We start from the raw sequence: 26,737 nt of genomic DNA, 5'->3' as shown, positions 1-26,737 counted from the left end.
TAGGTCTTACCCTTAGAGATTCTACTTTTCTGACATAATTGATAGAGATTATGGCCTGGGTATCAAGAGTTTTAAAAACTCTCCAGGTGACTTTCATGTGCGGCAATATTTGAAAACTCTTTTCTTAATTAACCATCAAACATCACCTGTCTTGCAAGAGAAATTATAAAGGGGCTCTTTTACGCACCTCTTTCATGCTATAACATAGACTGTGCTTAGATAGTTCAGAGCACTGGTTCCTAAATCTTGACCCCTCCACTGATGTCCTGCCATGGGAAGTTTTCATCAGAAGTGGCAGAATAAGAAAAATAAAGACAATATAGTGAATTCCACAAAGCAAAATTCAATTTCAAGGACGCTCACACCTTTTTTTTGGTGTTAAAATATTACTTTGTTAAGTGAAGATACTGACATATTACATGTGTTTATTTGCTTGTTTCCCATTGTCCTTAATTTGCCAAACAAAAAGTTGGAAATTTTATGTTGATCTCCATGTTATTGGAAATTTTGCTGATCCATGAAATCTGAAAATCTGGGAACTATGGGTATGAGAAATCAATGAAAATTTGAAAGTATCTGAGTCTAGAAAATATTATAACAATATAGTTTTCAACCTTTGATTCTCTAATCCCTGGTAGTAAGGAGTTATTTTGTGGTCCTTGAATTTTATAAGCACCAATAGTTTTCTATAGACTGAGTAAATAATATGTCTCAGACATATGAGAGACTAATTTTCCAAATATATATGATGATTAAGATACAAATTTATGAAGACCTTACTAAATACATACTAGGTTTAGTTTTTACGCATTCTCTTTTGACACAGTAATAATGTCTACTACTTTTTGATCTCTTACTATGAACAAGGCATCATACTATGCATATAGGATCCCTCATGTAAATCTCACAATAACCCAGTGGGATATGTATTGTTATTATGGTTTTACAGACCAAGAAACTAAATCATAGAGAAATTAAATAACATGTCCAAAGTCACACAGTTAGTAACTTACAGAGCAAGCTGTAGAACCCAAGACTAACTGGATATCTTAAAATTATGACTCTATTTTTAATATAACTACTATCATGGGAGGCTTTCCAAAATTTTTTGCTGTTAAAAACAGTTTCTTAAAACTGAAATGATTAGAAGCTTCTGTTGGGAGGGTTTCCCTTAAATAATAAGAAACCATGATTTTAAACGAAAGGCCATTCTCGCTATTTTTGTAAGGCCGAAGCATTAGCTGAGGGACCACCACCACTCTTACACATGGGAAAAACTTAAAATCTGGATCCCAGTCTCTCCTTTCAGAAGTTTATCATCTGCAAATTTGAGGCCACGTGTTGTAATGGTAAAAACATGGACTTCTGAGTTAAACTGACTTTGATTTGAATACAAGCTCCTCCAACTTATTTAGCTGTGTTGATTCAGGGTAAGTTACTTAAGACACAGATCTCTCTGTGTCTCAAGTTCTTCACTATAAAATGAGAATAATAATATCCATCTTTCTAAGAATTACTTGAATTTATGGCCATGATTTGATTTGTGTTGCTTTTTTGGCGTAGTGTGTGTGTGTTTGTGTTTGTGGTATGATATTGAACGCTTTCTGTCTTTTTCAGAGATGCAGATAGCTATGCAGAGAATAGGAGTAAGGGCCAAATGCCTTCTCAGGCTCAGCCCCTGCAAGAGTTCATTGCTACCTGTGTCAGTTCAAGTTTACTGAGAAGCAGACTCCAAGATGGAATTAGACATGCAAGAGATGTATTTGGGGAGAACAGCTGTGAAGAATTAAGGAGAGAGGAAGCACGAGTAGGCAGGGAGAGCCTTCAGAAGGTGATGCAGATCAGACCCCAGTGAAAGGAAAGGAGGAAGGAAGGAGTCGGTTGGAAAGAACTTCAGACTCAGTACAGCTCTGAGAAAGTCTCAGCCAGGCTGATGAGGAACCCCAGAGCAAAGACTGCCCATCGGAAAAGTCCTGTGTCAGGCAGAACGGTCCAGCTCTGGTGTCCACACCATGCTCAGTTATTGATGGGAACAGCGTGGGGAGAGTGTGGTCTCTGCAGGAATGCTGCAGTGGATCCTGAAGGTACAGCAGCTGAGGGCTGTTAGCTAACAGCACTCCTTCTAGAAGGTTCTCTCTTGTGAGGCAATCTGTGTGCACCTCTGTGGCTGCCCCATTTGTACTTTCAATTTTATAGTGAAAATGTATTTGTCTGCGGGATGGTGGAAAAGAAAATTAGCCACATGCCAGGTCATTAATGTTTTTCTATACATTAATGTTTTTCTGTTTTTGGTCTTGTTCCTTTTAACTTTACCAACTGCCATTTATCAATTATAATTCATCATCATGACTGTTAGGCCCATGGTTAATTTCTTATTTCTGTAAAAAATAGTAAAATCAGTGGTCAATGGATATCAGTGGAACAACAGCTGCCTTCTGTAATGACTACATGTTTAATATTAGGTTTTAAATCTGTCGCGTTGATAGGTAGTTGTAACTTAGTAAAAATTCTAATTTATTAGCATGTTATTACTGTTAAAGATCCTGTATTAAAGAAAGAATTATTAAGCATAATTTACTTAGATTATCTTTTCTTGGTTTGCTGCAGCGTATTGTCTAGCATGACAGATGCAGTGTTGGCTCGAGTGTATAAACAATCAGATCTGGACATCCTGGCTAAAGAAGCATCCATCCCCATCGTCAATGGGCTGTCAGATTTGTACCATCCTATCCAGATCCTGGCTGACTACCTCACGCTCCAGGTTAGCTTATTTCCTTGTCTTATACAAGAGCAAAATCAATAAATAGACTTGACCATCTCTAAACGGAACCATTTAAATCATGGTATTGATGTTTTGTTTTCAGATGTCATCTTGGCAAAGAATTATAGCACATGGGTGTATATTAGACATCCAAAGAATAGGGAATTGTTAAAAACAGATTATGAGAGCCTACTGTTCTCAACCCTATTCCCAACCTATTTTAGTCCATCTCTCATCACCTGGTTTTTAATCGTTTCACTTTTTGGTGACATATTTAATACAGTGGATGAATAGGGAATGCCGGAGCATACAGATCGGAAAAGCTTTATGTAATCCTACATAACAGTCTCTGTGGTTTGGGAGTGAAGACTGGTGGTGTGTGCTTTAAATACTCAAAATGGTCAATTACTAAATCACTTTTTAAGAAGGAGGCCATTTTCTATCATTTTAATAAACTGTTTAAGGCTAGGACTAAGAACATGCAGAACTTATGGAATTGAGGCTCAAATTTAGCCATGTTCCCCCCCACCACCCCAAATCAGGAACTTGAATAACTTTGAAAGATTGATCTTGTTTGTTTTGCCACAGCCAATCTACAGAGTTTTGCCGCTGGGAATCCTGACAACTATGGTTTCTGTGTCTATGGACTTTTCTGGGGAGATAGGGAAAACTGCATAGGTCTATATTCGTCTTCATTTGAATAAGCTACACACATGTGTATGTGAGGTTAAACTCAAAATGAAACTCAATTGGTGATAGGATAAAATTCATGCAGAGAGGGTAATACAACGAGGTTAGATACGAAGTGGCCGTGGCTTTACATATACACCAGATAATTTAATGCTTCGCCGTGAGGCTTTATCATTACTAGATTATAAATTCACTGAGGGACAGTGAAATGTCCTAGTCATCATAATGTCCTCTGCAGGATATGGTGCAATGCCTTCACATAGGAGATACTCAAAGTGAGAGTTGAATGAATAAATAGTTTATTAAGAACATGGAATCTAAGTCAGATGGACTTGGATTTAAATCGTAGTTTAGCCACCTAGTAGTTCTGTGATCTTCAAATTGCTTAGTCTTTCTCTTTTTTATCTTATATGTATATGTATAAATATAAATACATATAAAACCTACAGATACTTCAAGAAAAATAAAAATAGACCCACATACCAGTGACACAGTTTTGTCAAATCTTACTTTAGAATTTTTTTTGCTTTTAAATACAATATTACAGATAGAGTTGAAACCCACTGTTTAACTCTCCCTGTTCTCATTTCCTCCCACCCCTCAAGGAAATTATCCTGATGTCTGTATTTATAATTCCCAGGCATGTGTTTATACTTTAGCTATGCCTGTCTATATTCATAAACAACCAAGATTATTAATGGCATGTTTTCCAACTTTGTATAAGTGGGAACATACTCAACTACCATGCTACACTGTTTTAGGTGCATTGTATGTCCCCTTTCTTACACCAACGAATGGAAGATCCATAAAGGCAGTGACTGATTTCTCCTTTGTTCATTATTATATCTCCAGGGCAAAGAAAAGTGTCCGGACATGGATGGTGCTCAATTAGTGGAATGAATGAATGAATGAATGAATGAATACAACAAACATTCAGATTTGAAATGTATGAAAATATGAGTCTCATACAAGTTCATATGATGTCTTGGTTTAAGATATTAGGACATTTTGCTACTTTTTGTGATTGTACATTAATGTTATTGAATTGCTCAGTATAATGCAAGAAATCAGTACAGTAGTACCCCGGTTTTCGAACGTCTCTGTTGACGAACATTTCGGTTTATGCACGGAAGTAAGTGCTTCGGTTCTTGAACACGCCTCGGAAGTCGAACATGTCATGTGGCTTCTGCTGAGTGCAAGACCCTGAGGCCCAGCTGTCGGCTGTTTTGGAACGTTTCAGAACTCGAACAGTCTTCCAGAATGGACTACGTCTTCCAGAACGCAATTACGTTCGAAAACCGAGGTACCACTGCAGTTTAATTATTCCAACAAAGCATTAAAATTGAGGTGAAGACCGTTTATTTTAACCCTAATAATTGTTTCACATCAGTGGATTTCCTCCCAGATGTAATCTCCTCCATCCCTTGCCTTTTAGGAACACTATGGCTCTCTGAAAGGCCTTACCCTCAGCTGGATTGGGGATGGGAACAACATCTTGCACTCCATCATGATGAGTGCAGCGAAATTCGGAATGCATATTCAGGCAGCTACTCCAAAGGTAGGGAAACTTTCTGTCTTGAACTCACCTCCCCTTAAATCATCCCCAAATGCAATTACCCAGTAAAAGCAAACCTCTCATCCATTCAAGAGCGCACAGGTGAGGCCACAAAATTTAGGTTGTGTTAACAGTCCTACTATTATAGCTATTTGGCCTCTTGAGTGCCCAATATCTCATCTCTATAAAAAGAGTCTTGGCTGATGCCTTTCATCCTGTGAGTTTATGTTAGAAGTATGTCTGAATTATCCTTCTGAATGTGCTGAAACCAGCCAGTGTGATGACTAAATCTTTGTGCATTGCTATCACAAAGTCTGAAAAAAGCAAGCAAATCCAGACAAGACAGAATTCCCAAGGCACAGGGAGGGCTGTCATTTTCTAATACAGCAGTCCTCCCCTATCCGTGGGGAATAGGTTCAAAGACCCCCACTGGATGCCTGACACTGGGGATAGTAACAGACCCTCTATACAGAGGGTACCCAAAAATGTATACACATTTTAAGAAAGGACAATTTTTTAAAACTAATACTGAATATATGTGTATACCGATAACAAAAGGTGAATACGAGTCACATTTGACTTCTGCAATTACAAAAGGTGCTCAAAGTTACCATCAGCATTCAGACACTTCTAATTACGGCGAACTACTGCTTGAGTAACATTGACCAAAGTGTCCACTTGTATGCATTTTTCTGGCACCCCCGGTATATTACATTTTTTCCTATACATACATACCTATGATAAAGTTTAATTTATAATTTAGGCACAGAAGAGATTAACAATACTAAGAATAGAACAATTAGAACAATATGCTGTAATTAAAGTTATGTGAATGTGGTCTCTAGCTCTCTCAAAATATCTTATTGTTCTATACTTTTCTTCTGATGATGATGCTAGATGATAAAATGCCTACATGATGAAGTGAGGTGAATGAGACATGGTTAAGTAAAATAAGGCTGACTTGAACACAAGGCCTGTGATACTGGGACAGTCAATCTGATAACTGAGACAGCCGCTAAGTGACTATGGGTGGGGTGGCTGTATTGTGTGGGTACGCTGGACAAAGGAATGATTCACGTGCCAGGCAAGATGGAGTGGGTGGGCGTGAGATTTCATCATGCTCCTCAGAATGGCACAGAATTGAAAACTCATGAATGTTTATTTCTGGAATTTTCCATTTAATATTTTTGGACTGTGGTTGACCATGGGTAACTGAAATGGCAGAGAGAAAAACTGCAGATAATGGTGGACTACTATACTGCAATCTGAAAGAAAAACATCAGTCTAATATGAAGCTCACAGTGATGGCGTCTACACCAGCTTAGTGTTTCAAAACTCGTCTCCTTCAGCTTTTTAAATCCAAGTCCCATATGGCTGTGAACCTGACTCCCATATACTTTCTATCTTGCTGCTAATCTTTCATAGAATGTATGGGAAGCATGACTTCTTTCATAAATCCAAAGTGACCCTTCTGATACTCAAGAAACTGGTAATAATTGTTGCCTCTGAGAAGGGGAACTGGGAGGTTCAAGGATAGAGGTAAAAGGATGACTTTCTTTTCACGGTATATCCTTTCATGTAGTTTGAATTTCTTAACATGTAAATATGTGTTACTTACATAAAAGCATCCATCCATAAATAAATACACCAAAATAAAAAAAGTCAGATTCCTTTAGGAGAAGCCCTGTTACGATACCTGCACACTCATACAAAATAAATAGGCCTTTCAGATGATAAAAATTAACCCTACAAGAGAGTCATACAGAAACCAGTCTGAAAGGATTCCCACAGAACCTTTGAAATATCCCATCTCTACTGAATTGTTTTCCCCAGTATGTTTCTCATTGGCTACTAATATTCTATCAGGAGTCTTTTGAGTGGAATACTCCCCTAAATAGAAACCATTTCAGAAACAAAGTAAAAGACAGAATTGACCCTCTCATTAAGAGACGACTATTCAAAATTATTGTGTACCAGTGTGTTTCTGACCAAGCATGCATTTGCTGTTATTTCAGTAGTCGCCGCCGTGGTTAACTCTGAAAAGCTAAGACATCCAGAGATGACTATATGAGTCCTGAGAATTCCTCCTTGCCTCTGCTTCTTGAGTTTGAGATGTTTATTTGCCAATCAACTGGGAACTTGAATTACACAATGTAGATTAATAGCTAAATTTCTCCAACAAGAAAAACTCAAATCCTTGAGGCGTTCATGCACTCTTCACCCTCTACCAGGGTTTTGGGCCAGGTTCTCCACAAGGAGACCTACCATGAAGATTGGTGTACAGGTGATTTATTAAGAAAGTACTCCTAAGGCAGACCTGTAGGAGAATAGGGGGAGCAGAACAGAGAAAGGGAAGAATCTAAGCAAGAGTGCCGTTTACGGATCAACCATTCTAGTTTTCCTGGGACTAGGGATTTTCGGGGACATGAGACTATCAGTGCAAACCTGGGAGAGTCGTAGGCAAACCAGGATGATTTGGTCACTCTAGTGCCACGTCAGGTACAGTCCCACAGAAAGGGGTGTCAGTGTGATCCCACAGGTGCTCTGCAGTTTAAATTATGCCCCAGAGTTTTCCCAACCTGAGGCAAGGAAGGTGGGTTTTCATCCTTTGAACCAATATTTGGTCAAGGGCAGCAAGGGGATGAATCTCCTGGGTGGTGAATCTCCCGGCACTTTTGGCAGGAAAAGAAGCTGGGTAGCCAGAGGGTCATCAGAAGAAGAGCTGCGAGTGCTGTGAAAAGCACACTGAAATGGGGATAGGGAGGAAAAGTTGTAAAAATGGACCCTCTGATGGCATCTGGGTAGAGCATCAGCATTGTCTGCTGTACCCTGCCAAAACAAAACAAAACAGAACAAAACAAAACAAAACAAAATAAAACGAAAATGTTTTTTCCTAGTGTTCTTGCTGGACCGGTTTGAGTCAACGCACCCTGCAGCCTTAGTTTGCAAAGGCTGCCATAACAAATTACCACAAACTCGGTGGCTTAAAACAACAGAAATTTATAGATTCACAGTTCTATAGACTAGAGGTCCAAATTCAAGGTGTTGGCAGGGCCCCACTCCCTTTGAAGCCTTTAGGGAAGGATCCTTCCTTGTCTTTTCCAAGCACTTCTGGTGGTCCCAGGCATTCTGTGGTTTGTGGCTGCAACACTCCAGTCTCCGCCTCCATCTTCTTCCCTTTATGTCTGTTTCTCTTTACAAATGTCCCCCTTTTTATGAAGACCGTAGTTACCGTGTTTACTCAAAAAATAAGAGCTAGCCATAATGTGTCTTTTGGAGCAAAAATTAATATAAGACCCTGTCTTATTTTACTATACTATAAGATTGAGTCATATAACATAACATAACATAACATAACATAACATAACATAACATAGCACAAAACAATATAAATAATATAATACCAGGTCTTATACAAGACCGGGTATAATATAATATAATATAATATAATATAATACCGGGTCTTATATAAGACCGGGTCTTACATAATATAATATAACATAACATAACATAACATAACATAACATAACATAACATAACATAATATAATATAATATAATATAATAATAAAATAATAACATAATATAATATATAATATAGTACCGTGTCTTATATTAATTTTTGCTCCAAAAGACGCATTCGAGCTGACTGTCCGGCTAGGTCTTATTTTCGGGGAAACAGGGGATATTAAACTTAGGCCCAACCTCATCCAGCATGACCTCATCTGAACTAATTACATCTGCAAAGACCCTACTTAGGTCACATTCTCAGATTCTGGGTGGGAATAAATTTTTTGGAGGACAGTATTCTACCTAACATACTTGCCATAGAACAAATGACAAGCGTAGGCAACAGCATGCATTGGAAGCCACCCTATTATAGTAAACTTTGGGGACTCAGAGAGATAATGTTTACAACAGATAATTCTCTATTGTTCAGCATGAACTGAAATAAAGGGTTAGATCTGACATGTGCTTAAGGTGGTTCCTCCTTTTATGGGAAGAGTTAACACACTCTTACTACAAATCTAGTTTGAAGAAAAAAATCTGTATTAATGCAAACTATTACTGCATTTAGTTTTAGTTTTCACAGATAAAACACACATTAATAATAATTGTTCCCTGCTATAAGGTGTTTTTATAAAGGCTTTATTCTGTTGGAAAAATATATGATTTAAACATTTTATTGCATGTCAGAGAGTTTTATTAGCATCAGAAGAAAAAATCCCAATATTACAGAGTAATTTCAGCACTGTTCTTATGTAGAAACTCATTTAAATGATAAAGAGTACTAAAAGCTGGTTAAATCTCGGTGGGAGTAAGAGTTTTAAAAAGTCTTCTGGAAAGGCTGAAAGAATAGAAGTTGTTCCCTCAATTTATAAGTAGAACTATTTCCTTTAAAGATAAAGCTAGGACATTTATTGTAAATTTAAGAAGCACTGAAAAGTTTCCAAGGCCATAATTCATCTATTTCTCCATTCTTCAACCAAGAATAACTTCCATGTTCAAGACAACATCATTTTGTCCTTGATTGCAAAAATTGCTGCATAAACTATTGATGGTAATGATTTTAACATTGTTCTAAGTGAATATTTAGACTGGACTAGGTTTGTTAATCACCGTCGTCTGGTTTGAAGATTTATGTTAAAGCCAATGAGTGATTTAGTATTGAAAGCTGAGCTGTGAGTAAAGAATTCCTTTTTGTATTCTCAGTCATGGCCCAGTGGATGCAAGGTTGGGTGATTTTCTAATTTCCAAATCTCTCTGTTGGTTCTCTAAGTACTTATTGATTCCTTCTCTAAGACTGATTATAGTTAGGGAGTATAAAACCTGCTCTCCAAAGGGAAAGCTAAATTTTCAGGGCAGGAGGCACATGAGGTAATACCCCAGTCTCTTAATTTATGTTTACCAGTATGAATGGACACAACATTAGTTACTAAATTAGCAAGCCTTTATTAATTACTTCCCCAAATCCTGATAAACAAAGCCCCCAAATTTATGGCTATTTGAGGGTGGTAAACCTACTAAAATGTCGGCAGCCTTCATCAGCAACATATGAGTAGTTTCTTTCCTCAAGAATTTTGTAATGAGAGAAGAAACTACGGTAGACAATCATATGCAAATAAATATAATTTCAAACGAATAAACTTGAATATACTGTCATAGGTTGAGATTCCTGGGAAGCAGACTCTGAGATAGAGTTTAGCGTGCATGATGTTTACCAGGGCGTGTCCTTGAGATCAAGGCCTGTGGAAAGGAGGCAAAGGAAGCAGGACTGAGCAGAGGGAGAAGCCGAGCTACGAAATAGGCCCTACCACCACCTCGGCTGACCTTATGGAGAGTTCTAGATCTGAGATGGCCATTCAGAGCTGTCCCGATTGGGAGGAGGGTGTCAGGTTTTCATACCCTTCTGTCAACCAGTCACAGAATGTAGGTTGCCCTGGAAAGGTATATGACCTTGGGTGAATCGGCTTTCTGCAACTGAGGCAGTGCCCAAAGAGGACTGACAGCCAAAAGCCATCTTCCAGCAGCATTCCCACTGTCTTTATTCATGAAGGGGGATCTGGGTGGCATATCGCAGTGTCCACCACAGTGTCCTACTGAGAATTTATAAATACCAACTCATAATCAGCGCAAAGAATTCAGGAAAATGAAAAGGATGAAGGAAGGTGAGAATAATTATGGGGTTTGGACTGACAAGACTACCATATGGAGGGTCTGAAGGTGAAGCTGGGCTAGAGTTTTGACAAAGGAGGAGCTGACATGTTCCAATGAAGACGCCCCGGAGAGGAGGACAAAGTGGGAGGTGAGAGGCTGTGATGGCAGAAAAGGGCAAGACATGTGCAGGGATGACAATAATATTGGCTTTCCTGCAGCAAGATGTTGAGACGAATTAAAAGAGACAGAAACAGGAGATGTCAGTGGGGAGCCTTGATACTCTTAATCAGCTTTGACTTAAGAAACAAGTAGTAAACATCGAAGGCTTCAAAGAAAACAATTCTTGCTGCTGTGTACAGAACAGATTAGAAAGGAAAGATGGAGACAGAGGGGCTACCTGTTGTGTATGGAATAGCTTGGGGGGCTTTCATTGCTTCCACAATGGCCCCTCACCTAGAGTTGAGACTAGGGTGAGCAAGCGAGGCACTGATGGTGCAAAAGCTGTGCTTTCACGACTCTGACAGTGAGCACTTCCTTAGACTTTGTGCCTTAGGCACCTCGCTTGCCTCACCCAAGTACTGACCCTTCCCTCACCAAGCCACCGTACGCAAATGTATTTCAGCAAAAACAGTGTGCTTGCTGTGTAAATGCCATTTCAGAGCAAGTGCCCGGCAGTCAGAACACTTGTTGGTGAGTGCAAAAGAATCAGATGTGTGCGTGTAAACTGTTAGTACTTAGCTGCGGTGGTCAGGGAAGGTTTTTCTGAAATACTTGAGCTGAGACATGAAAGTGTTACGACATGGAGTGGATATGGAAAAGCATTTCAGATGAAAAAGCATTAAAAAAAAACCAGCTCATGGAAAAACTGAGACCAAAATGCATAAGGTAGAATTATATATATATAATCCTCTTAAGCTATTACAGGAACAAGAAAAGGTACTACCAAGAGCTAAAAAGCACCCCACCCTGTTTGTCTTTATGACTAAGGAGGTCAAAAAACAATAAAAGAAGAATGGGGCAATTGCTTATTTTTTGAAATTCCCCGAAGCACTATCAAGGTTTGAAATTCTAGATGTAAATCATATACTACTGCACACGGTTGGGCTACAACTTAAAGCAAAAAAGGGAAAGAAAGTGTGCCTATTGTTGAAAGGAAAGTAATGCATATGTAAGAAAACATATAGAATAACATTACCTAACAGTTACATTCTTCCCCCTGCAGGGTTATGACCCGGATCCCAATATAATCAAGGTGGCAGAACAGTATGCCAAGGAGGTATGCTCCTTATATGTAAAGTCCTAATTGCCTTTCTCTGTCCCATGAAGTTGTTTAACTGGCATGCTTGTGTATGCTAGAACAGTACCAAGCTGTCGCTGACGAATGACCCACTGGAAGCGGCTCGTGGAGGCAACGTATTAATTACAGACACTTGGATAAGCATGGGACAAGAAGAGGAGAAGAAAAAGCGGCTCAAGGCTTTCCAAGGTTACCAGGTTACAATGAAGGTACAAATTGATGCCTCTCTGAAGGTTCATTAATTCCATTCATAAAGGCCAGAACCATCTAATCACTCATTCACTTTGGGGAGAGCAGACTGTCCTTTCATTCCCTATGAAGGACTCACTGACTGTATCCCCCAGGGATTTTTCTCCTCCCTAAGATTAGCTATGTCCTTTCCAAAGACACTTTTGTCCTGGTTGAAGGAATTTGAAACCCAGGCAGAAGAAAGAAGCTGGTTTTCCCTTCTCACAGCAGTGAAGGCATTGGAATGCCTTTACTCTTTTTGTGTTTAGAGACATAAGGTTACTTCTGTTGCATGCAGTTTCTTCTGATTTCTTCTAAGAAAAGCCCCGTTATTGTTCTTTAGGCTGGTCCTTGCTTCTATTTTCCAAGGACTTGAAAATCCAGTTGAGTTTTGCTAACTGACTCCAGGGCATTCCCAGGGGAATCCCACCTAAGCTGATGCCTTTCATTAATTAAAATCTGAAACAATGCTTCTCAGTCTTGAGCATGCCTTAGAATTGCCTGGAGGAAGTGTTAATATACAGCTGGCAGTACGCCACTCCCCTATGGATTCTGAATCTGTAGGTCAGGGGTAGGACTCAAGAATTTGAGTTTCTTTTTAGTTCCCAGGTGATGCAGCGCTGCTGCTCTAGGGTCACACTTTGAGAACCATCATTCTGGAGGAGTACCCTAAAAGTCAGGTGTGCATTGGGATTTTGTCAGCAGAGAAACTAATCTGTTTAATGGAGAAAGGGATTAAGCAATTATAGTAGATATCTTATTGACAAAGTAATACATAAATACAAGCTCCTTATTTAATATATGTCAATATAATGAAGTTTGAAAAATAAAAAGTGAAAATGTCTTTCCCTTCATCCCTTAACAGTGACTATTCCCCAGAGGTAGCCAGTGTTTTAACACTTTGATATGTCTCTTTGCAAATCTCTTCTGTGTGTTTACATAGTATGCCTACACACACACACACAACTATTGATTTATCATAAATGGTATTTTAAAATATTCTGACTTATTTTTTTCACTTAACAAATCTTAGATTTTCTTTTCCATTTATTTAGATATTTTTCATTCTTTTAAATGGCTGCATAAAATTCCAAAGTATGAGTCGGCCATAATTCACCTAAAATGTTTCCTGTTGATAAATTAGGTGATTTCCAATTATCCCAATTACAAACAATGCTGCAATGCACATTCTTATACATATTTCTTTGTGCAACTATTACTAGAAAATAGACCCCTAGAAGAATTTCCGGGTGAAATGGCAGATACTTTTTTAAAATATGGGAAATGCTGCTAAATTGCTCGTCCAAAAATGACTGGCAAAACAAAACAAAACAAAACAAAAAAACGACTGGCAACTTATACTCCCTCCATACTCTCTCTATTCGTAGCTATTTACGTGGGTTTTTTTGATATAGAAAATACTGATTTTGACATATTTTATTCAAATACCAGTCTGATCACAATTTATATTTTTAATTAAAAAGTTTGTACCTCATATTTTTAAAAATTTGCATTTCCCTGATTACTATGAAATTAAACATCTTTTCATGTTTATTGGCCATTTTCCATGTCTATTTCTATAAACTGCTATCATATCCTTTGCCCATTTTCTATTTTTTTAAATGTTTTTTATTATTGGTTATAGGAGTTATTTATATATTATGGCCAATCCCTTGGCATATATGTGGCAAATCTTTTCATGGAGAAATTTTAAATTCCCTTTGGTTTACCTCATACCTACTTTGATCAAACTTAGATGTTTTTCTGGTGCTCGAACTGTAGGCACACAGAGCAGTAACCTCACTGATGTATGACAAGTTAAAATATTATTCCTTTCCCTTGTCACTTTTCCAGTATTTTAGAAACTCAGAACGTTCTGAACCTAGAACTAGAGTGGGAGGTAGAACAAAATTTTAGTATAAAGGTAATAATTTTGAGGTAAGAAATTCTGATGGAATGCAGTTTTGAATTTTTAAGTGAACAATAGAAATGGATGGGAAAATGTAACTTTCAGGAATTAACTGTTGGAGAAAATGAAACTGTTAGGATATTTGCATTAAGAATGAAACATCTAGTTCAGAGTGCTCATAATCCTGTTTAATGCATTCCTATCTCAGCGCTCTTCTTCAAAAATGTTTTAACTAGTGATAAAGTTTGTTCCAAGTGCTAAAAACCATAATTTGGAAATAAGCTCAAAATGTTAACATAATCACATAAAAGCAACTTGTAAAATATATTGAGGTATAATTGGTGACTTTTGCTATCAACCACATATTACACTACTAGAGTTCTTTACTGAAATGTCCACTATCCCACTAGACAGAGTAACAGAAAACTGAGTTAGTGGTTTAATTTGGAGTGACGATCTCCCAAATAATAATAATAAATAGACTATAAAGTTCCACAAGTTGAAAGTACCATATACATTTCCCCTAGGTGCCTTGAGCTTACACCCTTCTTTGTCTCTTTGCACGGCCTTTGGTGTCTCCCTTTGCATTGATCTGATCTCTGACTCCATGCCATATGTGTTTTTAAATACTGAAGACAAATGTGATAGCCACATATAATAGTTAAAACACAGACTTATCCCCATCTCTTCTTTAGACTGCTAAAGTTGCTGCCTCTGACTGGACCTTTTTACACTGCTTGCCCAGAAAGCCAGAAGAAGTGGATGATGAAGTGTTTTATTCTCCACGATCACTAGTATTCCCAGAGGCTGAAAACAGGAAGTGGACAATCATGGTAAGCAAGAAACGGAGAATGGAGAACAAGGAGTTCTCTGTGTGGCCCCAACTTGGTCATTTACACCTTTTGGTAAATAATAAGCAACTGAAATTATCCACCTACATTACTTGCTCATATGGAATCTATTTCTTCCAGAAAGTTCATAATAGGTTTTTATTGCTTATCATTTGTAGCATATTTTAACGGAATGAAACTACCCCCCTTCAAAATATATCTATTTTAATCAAAATTCTAACTCCTCTTTATCAGCTTGAGCACCAGCCACCATTGCCTGCCAAGCATTATAAGTTGCATAACTCTTATTTTACAATTCCCTTTTAATGTTTATAGAAGTCCCTAATTCAGCGCCTGGTACAAAAGGGGCATTTGAAGTAATCTTATTTCCTTCCTCTTCTCTTTCTTTCTTTCATAACTTGCCTGGATAATTGTTTTGGTTCTCTACTTGACTTTGGCCATACAGACACATTTGTTTTTAGGTATGGAACATTTTCAGAATTGCAACAAAACTAACTTAAAATTTATTCATCCCTTTAACATAATGCTACTAGTTTCATCTTCATCTCTGCTATTCTATAGTAGGAAATATTAACCTCATGTCTCTGCTTTACAATATCCCAAACTTCCCTTCTTTTATGGAAAACTGAATACTCAAGTGCCATAATTTGGTACCACCATTTTTTAGCTTTTAGTGATTTAACTGATCTCAATTACTATACCAGCTAGGGTTTTACTGGCAAACAATACAGTAAACTCTAGATAGGTAAATGGAAAGGAATTTATTAAGACACTAAGCAGCTCCCAGAATCTCTGGGGAAAGACAGTGCAGCAAATCATTCTTGGATACCCCATATTCAGAAACAGCACAGGCAGGAAAATTGTCCAACAACACTGTGGTTCTTTTATAGCCAAACACCATTGACACAGCCACCCAAACCTGGTACCTAAGGCCCTTGAAACTAAATGCTAGATATTCCATTATAGCTGCCCCAGATGAACCAGGTACCTCCAGCTGCATTATGGATCAGAAGACCCAATCTCCCAGAGAATGAGTTCCACTGCATTTAGTTCATTTATGGCTCCCAGTCTTGAGTAGATGCAGTTGAGTGGCAGCTGCAAAGGAGTCTAGGAAATGCAGTTTATAGCTTCCAACTTCTGGATTAGAAAAAAATGAGCTAGAAAGGACTGTCTATTAATGATTTATATGTTTTATAATTGAAGAGAGATAGAGTTATTGTGAGTATTAAATACATGTAAAGCATTTAGTATGGTATCTAATACACCATAAATACTGTGATTATAATTAATAAATTAGTATCCCCATCAGCATCTTCATTGTTGATCTAATCTAGTGACCAGAAGAAATTCGAGCTCCACTATGGCTTCCTGGAAGCCATTCACGACTCCCTTTGCAGAGGAAAGTGGTAATCATCAGGCTTAAATTTGTCATATCTAATAAGAGGGATGATTTTTTTCTTATTGTTCCTTCCAGCTTGCCACTTCAGGACACTAATTTTGGCTAAAATGGCAATTGCCCTGTCATCTAGACCAGTGCTTCTGAAACTTTAATGTCTGTTTCAATCACCTAGGGATCTTGTTAAAGTATAGATTTGGTTTCAATAGGTCTGAGGTGGGACCGAAGATTCTGCATTTCTAACAAGCACCCAGATAACGTAGATGCTACTGTCCTGTGAACCACATTTTGAATAGTAAAGATCTAAATGATGAAAAGGAAAATGTGAGCAAACAGAACAGAAAAGGTAGAATCACACACAAACCAGACAACTGCAGGCATTCGGAAGGAATATTTTAAAAATGGAGAAAGAAGATAATTGATGCCTTGATCACTGTTCAGGCAATGTGCTTACTCAGCAAATGCTTTAAAAAAAAGAAAAGAAAATGTGAGCTCTCCAATCATATACCTCAGGAACAGACATAGCAAAAAATTGTCCTCAAGTTCTATTCTTTTTAATTTTTTAAAAATTTTTCCCTAATTTATTGGGGTGACAATGGTTAGTAAAATCACATAGGTTTTAAGTGTACAATTCTATAATACAACATGTGTATATCACATTGTGTGCTCACCACCCAGAGTCACTTCTCCTTCCATCACCACATATTTGAACTCTAGCTCTATTCTTTATCAGAAGATGATTGAAGTTACAAAGGTAAATCAACCTAAGTCCATTAAAATAGGTCCTTTTAGAAATTCAGGGAGGGGAGGACTAAAAGAAACTTTTCTAAAAATCCTTTATGGAGAAACTGCGTGTCTGAATTTTTAAAGAACTTATTAAACATCTTTAAATTTACTTAAGAAATTAAATACGTAATGTATTCACATGGTTGAAATGTTTACAAGAATGCACACACACATACACACACACACATACACACACACAGAAACCTTATGCCCACCCATTTTCCATCCATCTAAGTTTGACTGCCATCTCTCTATCCCCTGCCTTCCTGAGGTACTCACTATTATTAGGGGAAGTTATACTGTAAAACAAACTAGAGGCATAGTTACATTAAAATGAACGTGGAGAGTCGAAAATACAAAGAATACTTAACTGGGAGTGAGGAGACGTGAATTCTAGAACTTTCTTTAATAGTAGTCAGCTGTGTCATCTTAGATAAGTATTCTCTCTCCATTCCCCTGTTTCCTCGTATATAAAATAATCAGATCAAGCTGTATAGATGGCAAATAAGTTTTAATTTTAGGTCCTCAATCTCATCAACAGGCTACTTGGAGTCTTATGTTCAGAAGGTATTAATAGTTCTAAGCCTGCCTGTGGTCTTGGACAGAGAGTGGCATCACTGACTAGTGATACTTGACATGGATTCTGGAAGGGAGGTGGTGACACACACACTGCACTCTGTGTCTCTAAGCTAGATGTTTTGGAGGTCCCATTGAGCTAAGTTAATTTCAGCAATCTTATATGGAACATCTACTTGTGCTAGGCCCTCTGCCAGGAATTGGAGATGATAAAAAAAAAAGACTATTGTGCGGTCCCCATGCAGCCTGTACTGTTCATAGAAGCATAGCATTTTCAAGTGGGATGAGACCTTAGAGACTGTCTAGCCTAAATTCTTACTTTATAGCAAAGAAATTATCCTCAGCTTATTTAGAATGTTATTAAGGCTCAGCACCTCTGTGATCAATTTTTCTGGGATGTTCTAAAGATACAATACTTGTTTTCCTCTATAACATCCTTATCTAATACAGTAGCCACTAGATACATGTGGCTATTTAAATTTGAACTTAAACTAGTAAAAAAAAAAACAACTTAAGATTCAGTTCCTCAGACACACTAACCACGTGTTAAGTGCTCAACAGCCACATATGGCTAGTGGCTGTACTATTTGTACTTGACAGAACACACATAGAACATTTCCATCATTGCAGAAAGTTCTATTGGAAAGCACTCCTGTCTAGAGAATGATTTCCACACACATGCTTTCATTTAAAACCAGGATGGAAGAAGGAAGGAAAGATATAATCTAGCTTCAAGTTCTGAGATGCCCGTAATGACTGGTATATAATAAGGTATAAAATTAAATAGGGTGAAGGGCTTGCACTAAAAGCATATAACCTTTTAAAAGTAAAAGTGCACTCTTTCAGCACTCAGAGTAGCTTTTTAAGACCTCCATGCTGGGTGATTCCCAGCAGTGCTATTCAGAACATTCCAGTAATCACATCAGTTTTTCCATAGTACACAGGCCTTTTGATCCCCGCCCCCTTTTTTAAAATATACTTTCTCCTCCCCACAAAGCTGGCTTTTGTATTTTTCAGTAATTAGTAAGGCTATAGGACTCAAAAATCAGGAGGGTTTCTTCCTCTGCCTACAATTTACTGTGGAGCTAAAGTAACCTAAAGGGACACTACAAAACAAGCTGACACTTCAAAGCACTGCTATCAGGATGACCCTCAGGTACACAACACCATTGCAAATGTAAGTCACAGTATTTTATAGTTTCTTACTTCTCTCCTTGTTAGGGGGGCCCGATAAAATACAGTTAAACTGAAATTTCAGATAAACAAATAATTCTTTAATATAGTGATATCCATGTAACATTTGGGACATACTTAGAGTTAAAAGAAATTGTTTATCTGAAATGCCAATTGAACTATCTGTCTGTATTTATTTAGTTAAATCTGGCAACTCTATTCCAAGTTGACGTCCTAAGATTTTGCATTTGAAAATAAATTTGACATATGCAATGACAGTTAAAAACGAAACAAAACATGAGATGTGGTCCCAGGAATCCATAAGAAAGTTTAAAATATTTTACCTGGAAGAAGCTTTTATTTCAGTTGGGCCTTCTTACTTTTTTTTTGTCATTCAGATCTCAACTTAAATGTCACTCCTTTAACAAGGTCTTCCCTGGCCACCCACTCTTAAGTGATTCACCAGGCCCCTTTATACCATTTTTTAAAAAAGATTTTTATTGGGTAAGGGGAACAGGACTTTATTGGGGAACAGTGCGTACTTCCAGGACTTTTTTCCAAGTCAAGTTGTTGTCCTTTCAATCTTAGTTGTGGAGGGCACAGCTCAGCTCCAGGTCCAGTTGCCGTTGCTAGTTGCAAGGGGCGCAGCCCACCATCCCTTGCGGAAGTTGAACCGGCAACCTTGTGGTTGAGAGGATGCGCTCTAACCAACTGAGCCATTTGGGAGCTCAGCGGCAGCTCAGCTCAAGGTGCCGTGTTCAATCTTAGTTGCAGGGGGCGCTGCCCACCATCCCTTGCGGGACTGGAGGAATCGAACTGGCAACCTTGTGGCTAAGAGCCCACTGGCCCATGTGGGAATCGAACTGGCAGCCTTCGGAGTTGGGAGCATGGAGCTCTAACGGCCTGAGGCACCGGGCCGGCCCCCTTTATACCATTTTAAATTTTATTTTATAATGACATTTATCATTACTTGATATTTTCTTGTTTGTTTGTTGCCTGTCCCCTCGCCATTATAATGAAAACTTCTTCATAAGAGCATTGATCTAGGCTGTAGTGTTCTTCATTATACCCAAAATTATGCCAGACAAATACCCTAAATATGTGGCCAATACATTTTCGTAGCCTGACGGCATTATAAGATATTGGTTCTAGAACATAAGTTTTGGAAATCAGGTTAAAGTTCTGGCTCTCGTGCTCGCTTCAGCAGCACATATACTAAAATTGGAACGATACAGAGAAGATTAGCATGGCCCCTGCACAAGGATGACACACAAATTCGTGAAGCGTTCCATATTTAAAAAAAAAAAAAGTTCTGGCTCTCTGTGTGACCTTGGGCAAGTGCTGTAACTTCTCTAAGCCCAGTTTATTCACATGAAAATAAGGATAAAAATAGACACAACGTCATGTGTTTGTGGGGATTAAATGAGGTAAGTAATCTGAACATAGTGGTGAAGGTCTAGGGACAAAGAGATACAGATCCAGCCCTTACCAGCACCACTCAGGAAAATGCCCACACCTCAGTTTCCTCATCTGTATTTTGTATCTCTGACCGCCTCACACAGTAGGAAAGGATATTAAATGGTAGGATCCTTTCCTACCTACAGAAGGCATTTAGCGCAGGGCCCAGCACATGGTAATTGCTGCGTAAATGCACTCGATGAACACCTTTGAAATATAAGACCTACCCTTCTTGTTTTAATTAAAATATGTTGGGGTGATACTTTTAAAAAAAAACTAGTGATGCCGAGATTGCACTGAAATAAACCACTAATCTATTACTGATAAGAATGTAAATTGAGACAACTTTTCTGGACATTAATATGTAGACTGTACCAAGCATTTTAATAATGTTGTGTAGTAGTGATCAATTAATATTATGTCTAGGAAGTGATTTTAGGAGATTATTCAGAGATGGGTATAGAGATTAATAATAGGGAAGTTTATCATAGTAAAATAAGAATGATGAAAGTTCATTAAAATGCTAAATATCCAATAGAAAGTAAATAAATTAATCTATGTCTATATCTATACCACATTAAAAAATATGTTGGGGTGACAATGGTTAGTAAAGTTACATAGCTTTCAAGTGTACAATTCTGTAATACATCATCTATATATCACATTGTGTGTCAACACCTACACTTTTGCGTATAGGCTAGGGACACATGCAGAGTACGGTCGGAAGGAAAGAGCAAGTATGCGAAAGGCAGTAAAACAACCTCTTAAGAGTGGAGTCAGAGAAACCTGGGTCCAAAGCCAGTTCTGTACTATCTGTTGTTTTCAGGATTGATTTCCTCATCTATAAATGATAAAAACAGAAGCTACCTTAGAAGGTTGTTGCATTAAATGAGATAATGCATAAATATTTATCTCTAGCTCACCATGGCACCTAGCATAGTGCCTGGCAAATATTTCTTAACTCACTAACACATGATAAGGCACTTAATTTGGTACACAGTAAGCACTCAATAAGCATTTGTCACCATTTTTTCTGATATTACTGTTGTTGTTATTGTAGAAGTTGGGAAGAGTGAAAGTGAAAATTACCATTTATGGCTGACAGCCTAATGAGAAGCTGTACTCTTAGTTCTAAATATTCTTTCATGAGGACCCAGATTCAGATAGACACTACTTGTTAGCCCAAATGATTGACTTTTGTTCTACAGCTGATTTATTCTAAACTTCTTTAGGTTACAGCTGACCAAAGCACAGTGTAAACACAAGGATGGGAGGGATTTCATTTCTCTGAAACTATCCTATACCTAGGTTTTACTTATGACTGGGAAATCTAATCATGGCTACTACCATGGGATCTCATGTCAACTCTCTAACTCACTAGTCATGGAAAGAGGCCTAAGTAAGCATGGTGTTTGTGCCTATATTTGGTCAGTTTGATCCCTCCTGACCTTCCTTTAGCTAAATAAAAATAAGTATTAGATCGGAACTGTCCCTTTATCATTTCATCAGGAAAACACATCATAACCGGAGTGTTTCAAAGCTACAACCCAGTTCCCCTTCCTTAGGTCCTCGAGTAGACTCTTGGTAATGCTTACCCATTTCTTCATTTCTCTCTCTTTGTTGTATCATCCTAGGCTGTCATGGTGGCCCTGCTGACAGATTATTCACCTCAGCTCCAGAAGCCAAAGTTTTAATGCTGTGATGCTTGTCAAGAGGGAAGTGATGTTCTTCAGTAACAGAATGAGTCAGTTTATGGGGAAAGGAGAAGAGAATCTAAGAAATAAACAAATCCTAATATGTGGTATATGGGAACAATATATTGCTTTGCCTTTCTGGAACTTTCCTAAAGGCCTTTATTTAAGGGTTGATGCCCTGTAATACATGGCTTGACTTGGTTTAAACTCTCTAATTCACAATTTCTGAGTTACATTTGGGTATCATATTAATAATCATATACATTTGCTTCAACTAAACATAAAATATTGTGTTCATAATGCATAATGTCTAAGCCATTAAATGTAATCTATGCTTATTACCTTAATTAATTATCACCCACGCTAATTTATAAGTAAATATTTACCAGGCAGTCAGTTGCTGGTAGATCTGTGGGCTGTGTTCATATCCCCCAAGACCAACAAAGAAGCCAAATCATCCATCTTACTGATTTAGTGCAATTTTCAGGCAAATGAGGTCGACAGACTTTTACTTATGGAGGCAAATGATGAAATTCTTAGAAAACAACTATAATTATGCCCAAACTCTGGAGTTTTTTCCAGTCACTTGTGGGAAGGAGGGTCCTTCTAGAGCACACATCTCTTTTCTGTAATGAATACTTAATGTTACAAGACTAAAGAAGCCTTTGTGTACAAGTGGTAAAATCATGGATGCCTAGCTAGGAATGTAAGACCCACTAGAGAGTGATATTTTCGTAGGTTCAAATTCTCCAGCAGGAGCAATTTAATTTTTCATGTTTGTGCTTATCATGCATCTATTCATGTCAGATAGTGGATATTTCCATAAATCCACGACTTGCCACATTTTAGCCCATTTTTTTCTCCAATTTTTTTCAGGATAATCAAAATTCGCATTACTGGATTATTATAATTAAAGCTAGGTGTCTCCTGTGGGTGGCTAAAATTTGAAGTGTTGAATTATGACACAATTTGAATTTTTTAGTTAAAATTTTAAATAACATAAGTGGAACTCTAAAAACAATAATGTATTTTACAGAGGACAAAAATAGTCATTACCTTTACATTCTACCTCCACTATTAGAAGAATGTTTCCAGGCTGGTTGGCTGATACTTTTCAGGAGATAGCTATGACTTAAATGAGTGAGTAAGGGGTGAATTACAAATTAGATTTGTAATGAAGATGCAATAAAACATTTTGTAGGGGAAAAAAGGCTTGTACTGTTACAGGGAAAAAAAAGTCGTTTTTTCTAGTAAATATCAAAGGTGACTTTCATCTCTATGGTAATTTATTGGGAGCACTTAAGAAAGAAAGAGTAGGGTGGATGGGTGGCTCAGGCGAGCGCTGGGCAACGGGGCTGCCGGTTTGATTCCCACATGGGCCAGTGAGCTGCGCCCTCCGCAACTAGAATGAAGTCAATGAGCTGCCTCTCAGTTCCTGGGTGGACAGATGGCGCAGTTGGTTGGAGCGCGGGGCTCTGAACCAAAGGTTGCCGGTTCGACTCCTCGACTCCCACAAGGGATGGTGGGCTGCGCCCCCTGCAACTAACAACGGCAAGTGCACCTGGAGCTGAGCTGCGCCCTCCACAACTAAGATTGAAAGGACAACAGCTTGACTTGAAAAAGTCCTGGAAGTACATATACACTGTTCCCCAATAAAGTCCCGTACCCCTTCCCCAATAAAATATTTTAAAAAAAGAAAGAAAGAGTGGAGTTGTGTGGGCTATCTTCTTTCAGCAGAGTGTACAGGAACCATTTAACCAGACAGTAGAAGCTCTCCTTGAAACTGCCGACATGTACTTTCTAAATGGTCCCCAAGGTGATGAGCTGTCATCTGTTTACTGGTTAGTCTTTGAATCAAATGGAAGTTATAATCTTCTTCCCTTCATCGGAAAGAACTTATAATCATTTTCTTGCCAAAATATGGTCACTTTACCTTAAAAAGCCCCAAAGCTTTCTTTTTAATGTACACACAAGTTAACATCTTTCTCAACGCAAACCTGTAGAAATTTGCTTTCTTAACTTTTCATCTTAAAAATATATTATTTATATTATCAGGAATAAAGAAAACAAGGAAGGAAAATTTAGCCTTAACTTTTCCAAGGCTATTTTTATCTCCTGTTTCTTTTTACCCTTTCTTCCCTCATTCCTTTTCCTATGGAACTACTATGACAACAAAGATGAACGAAAATTCCAGCGATGACCAGGGTCTCTGGTATACATAACAGATCCTATGTATTTCATTAATATAACTAGCCAAAGCGTTCCTTTCTTCCAGGCTTTCTCTACTGTAACATTGGAAATAAAAACATCAAGTGATTACATGACAATGATTTCAATGTCAGGGAAGAATCATCAATTTTTTTTTCAGTGATAAGTTTCCAGAACTTTAGAAAAATAATTCAATGTCGGATGTTTCTAATGGACATTGTGCTAATGATTTGACTATTATAAAACTCCCAGGAAGAAAGATCTGCACAAATTAGGATGGCAGTGCCACATTAGACCTCATATGCAAGCAGGTGACCATAGAATCTCAGTGAAAATGGCAGGGGCGCCTTGATCCAATGCTGAAGTTCCAAGGCAAGGCTTCTCATGTGATAAAAATGAATGAAGAATACATACAGAGAGGGTATCCAGAACACATTCTTTTGGGGGCCTTTTTGTCTTAGAAGTTCTCATCAATGTCTAGATTATGGAGACGGTTGAGGCGCATGGGATTGATGTGTTTTAAGAAATATGAAAGGCCATATCAAAGAGTGAAAAACTAGTCAAGTCACAATGCTCAGACTCTTACAACCAGAAACACCAAATACTGATGTGCAAGTTGTGCTCTGTGCAAAGGTCTCAGGTGAAAGGTCTGAGTAAGGGTTGAAACCTGGTCTGTACTTCAGTTACCAAGTCTTATGCCTCCTTCCAGGCCTTACAGCCAGGAGGAAGGCAAGACTTCTTTGTCAGTTGTCCTCCCAGAGCGGACACTTTTCAGTATTTCATAAGCCTGAATAGGTGCTTTGTTTTAAGTCACACAAAGGGCCAGTATCTGATGGGGGGGGGGTGACCATCAACTATGTCTCAGGATTTTTAAAAAATATCACATCGTACTTGATTAAAATGAGATACATAGGGACACTTCAGTGATGGTTTTGGTGTCTTGCCTCAGTTTCTGCCACAGTTTCATTAAGACTGCGTAATGATAATGCTTGTCCATCTTTGTGTGTCAAATACATGACGCAGATCGTTGAAGCAGGAATTTGGGACCAACTCTGCAGTTCTTTAATATTTTAAAGAAATTCATCCCTGATAATTATCCAGAATTTTTTTTTAATTTATTGGGGTGACAATTGGTAGTAAAATTACACAGATTTCAGGTGTACAATTCTGTGTTACGTCATCTATAAATCCCATTGTGTGTTCACCACCCGAGAAAATTTAATGTCGATTATTGGTAAAAGAATCTTTGTCAGAACATATGGAAGTGAGTTCTCTGATATGGACCAAATCTTTTCACAGTTTTAATAGTGCCTGACTTATATCAATGACACCAGACTCAGTTTCTGATCAATGCTTTTTTGAAACTCCTTCCCAGAGGAAATATGCAAGCACAACAACTGCCTTCTACAGCGAAATCATTAGGCAAACGGATTTTGCAACCGGAATGAGATTTAGAAATAATCCAGACTACCACTTCATTTTACAAAAGAAGGAAATAGGAATAACAACAAAATGTTCCTAGGATAGGCATATATTCTATTGGGAGTGATAATGCATGTGTTCAACTCCCGTCTGCAAACTATCTGGGATCGTACAAATGCAGCCACTTGATTTACCTCATAGCTGAGCCGGCGATAGGAAGCTGGCTGGTCCAAGACTATGGTTCTGTGAGGTCAAGGGATAGAGAGGAGAGGTCACACCTGAGGCAGGGATGCCTCAGGGATATCTAGGGATATGAACAGACATCCAGGGATATGAACAGACAGCCAGGGATATGAACAGACAGCCAGGGATATGAACAGACAGCCAGGGATATGAACAGACATCCAGGGATATGAACAGACAGCCAGGGATATGAACAGACAGCCAGGGATATGAACAGACAGCCAGGCATATGAACAGACAGCCAGGGATATGAACAGACATCCAAAAGACATCCATATAGTAGATGCTGTTGGAGCCCCATCCAGATCCCTTTTACCTGGGTTTGCCCACCCCCTAGCTGCTGTTAGGGTTGGCTACTAATGGCTCACAGTTGCCTCTTTTTCTGAAGAGCTACCCTCAGTTACCAGGAACCACTTAGGCCAGGAGGTTAAGCTCTCAACTCCATCCCACCACAGTCAATGAGTGACTGAAAGATGTAACACAATTTGGCCCCTTTCCTTCCAGGCAGGACCAACTCTGGTAAAATTCATTCAACAGAGCTCCCCATGGGATCAGGCTGAAGCTAATATCTGAGACCACATCCTTGGTTAGCTTTCCCTGCAGTTAAACTGCAACCCTTGCTTCCCTTCTCCTGAGAGTGCTTACTCAATAAATCATTTGCATAAGAATCTCCATCTCAGGCTCTGTTTCTAGGGAATCTGATCTCAGATGATCCACAAATAAGATTTTTCAGAGGTCTGTACTATACTGCTCATCCTTCAGGAATCGAGGGCACAGTAGACGGGATAAGAGGCCAACTGGTAACAAATGGTGAAAAGCTTGTGCTTAGCAAG

The 26,737-nt window shown here is 38.4% G+C and overlaps 1 protein-coding gene across 1 annotated transcript in view; it reads left to right on the top strand.

Moving 5' to 3' along the window:
- Nucleotides 1-23,719, top strand: part of OTC (ornithine transcarbamylase) — an 81,965-nt gene extending 58,246 nt beyond the window's left edge. Inside the window, exons 5-10 of the mRNA XM_081042604.1 lie at nucleotides 2,608-2,761; nucleotides 4,887-5,009; nucleotides 11,886-11,939; nucleotides 12,020-12,169; nucleotides 14,793-14,930; nucleotides 21,972-23,719. Coding sequence (XP_080898730.1) covers nucleotides 2,608-2,761; nucleotides 4,887-5,009; nucleotides 11,886-11,939; nucleotides 12,020-12,169; nucleotides 14,793-14,930; nucleotides 21,972-22,031 — 679 coding nt within the window. The 3' untranslated portion in view covers nucleotides 22,032-23,719. The remainder of the gene's footprint in view (nucleotides 1-2,607; nucleotides 2,762-4,886; nucleotides 5,010-11,885; nucleotides 11,940-12,019; nucleotides 12,170-14,792; nucleotides 14,931-21,971) is intronic.
- Nucleotides 23,720-26,737: the final 3,018 nt, after the last annotated feature.

The sequence above is a fragment of the Rhinolophus hipposideros genome (genome assembly GCF_964194185.1).
Source record: "Rhinolophus hipposideros genome assembly, chromosome: X".
NCBI lineage: Eukaryota > Metazoa > Chordata > Mammalia > Chiroptera > Rhinolophidae > Rhinolophus > Rhinolophus hipposideros.
The sequence above is the reverse complement of the archived record's forward strand: the minus strand, read 5'-3'. Positions and strand labels throughout refer to the sequence as shown.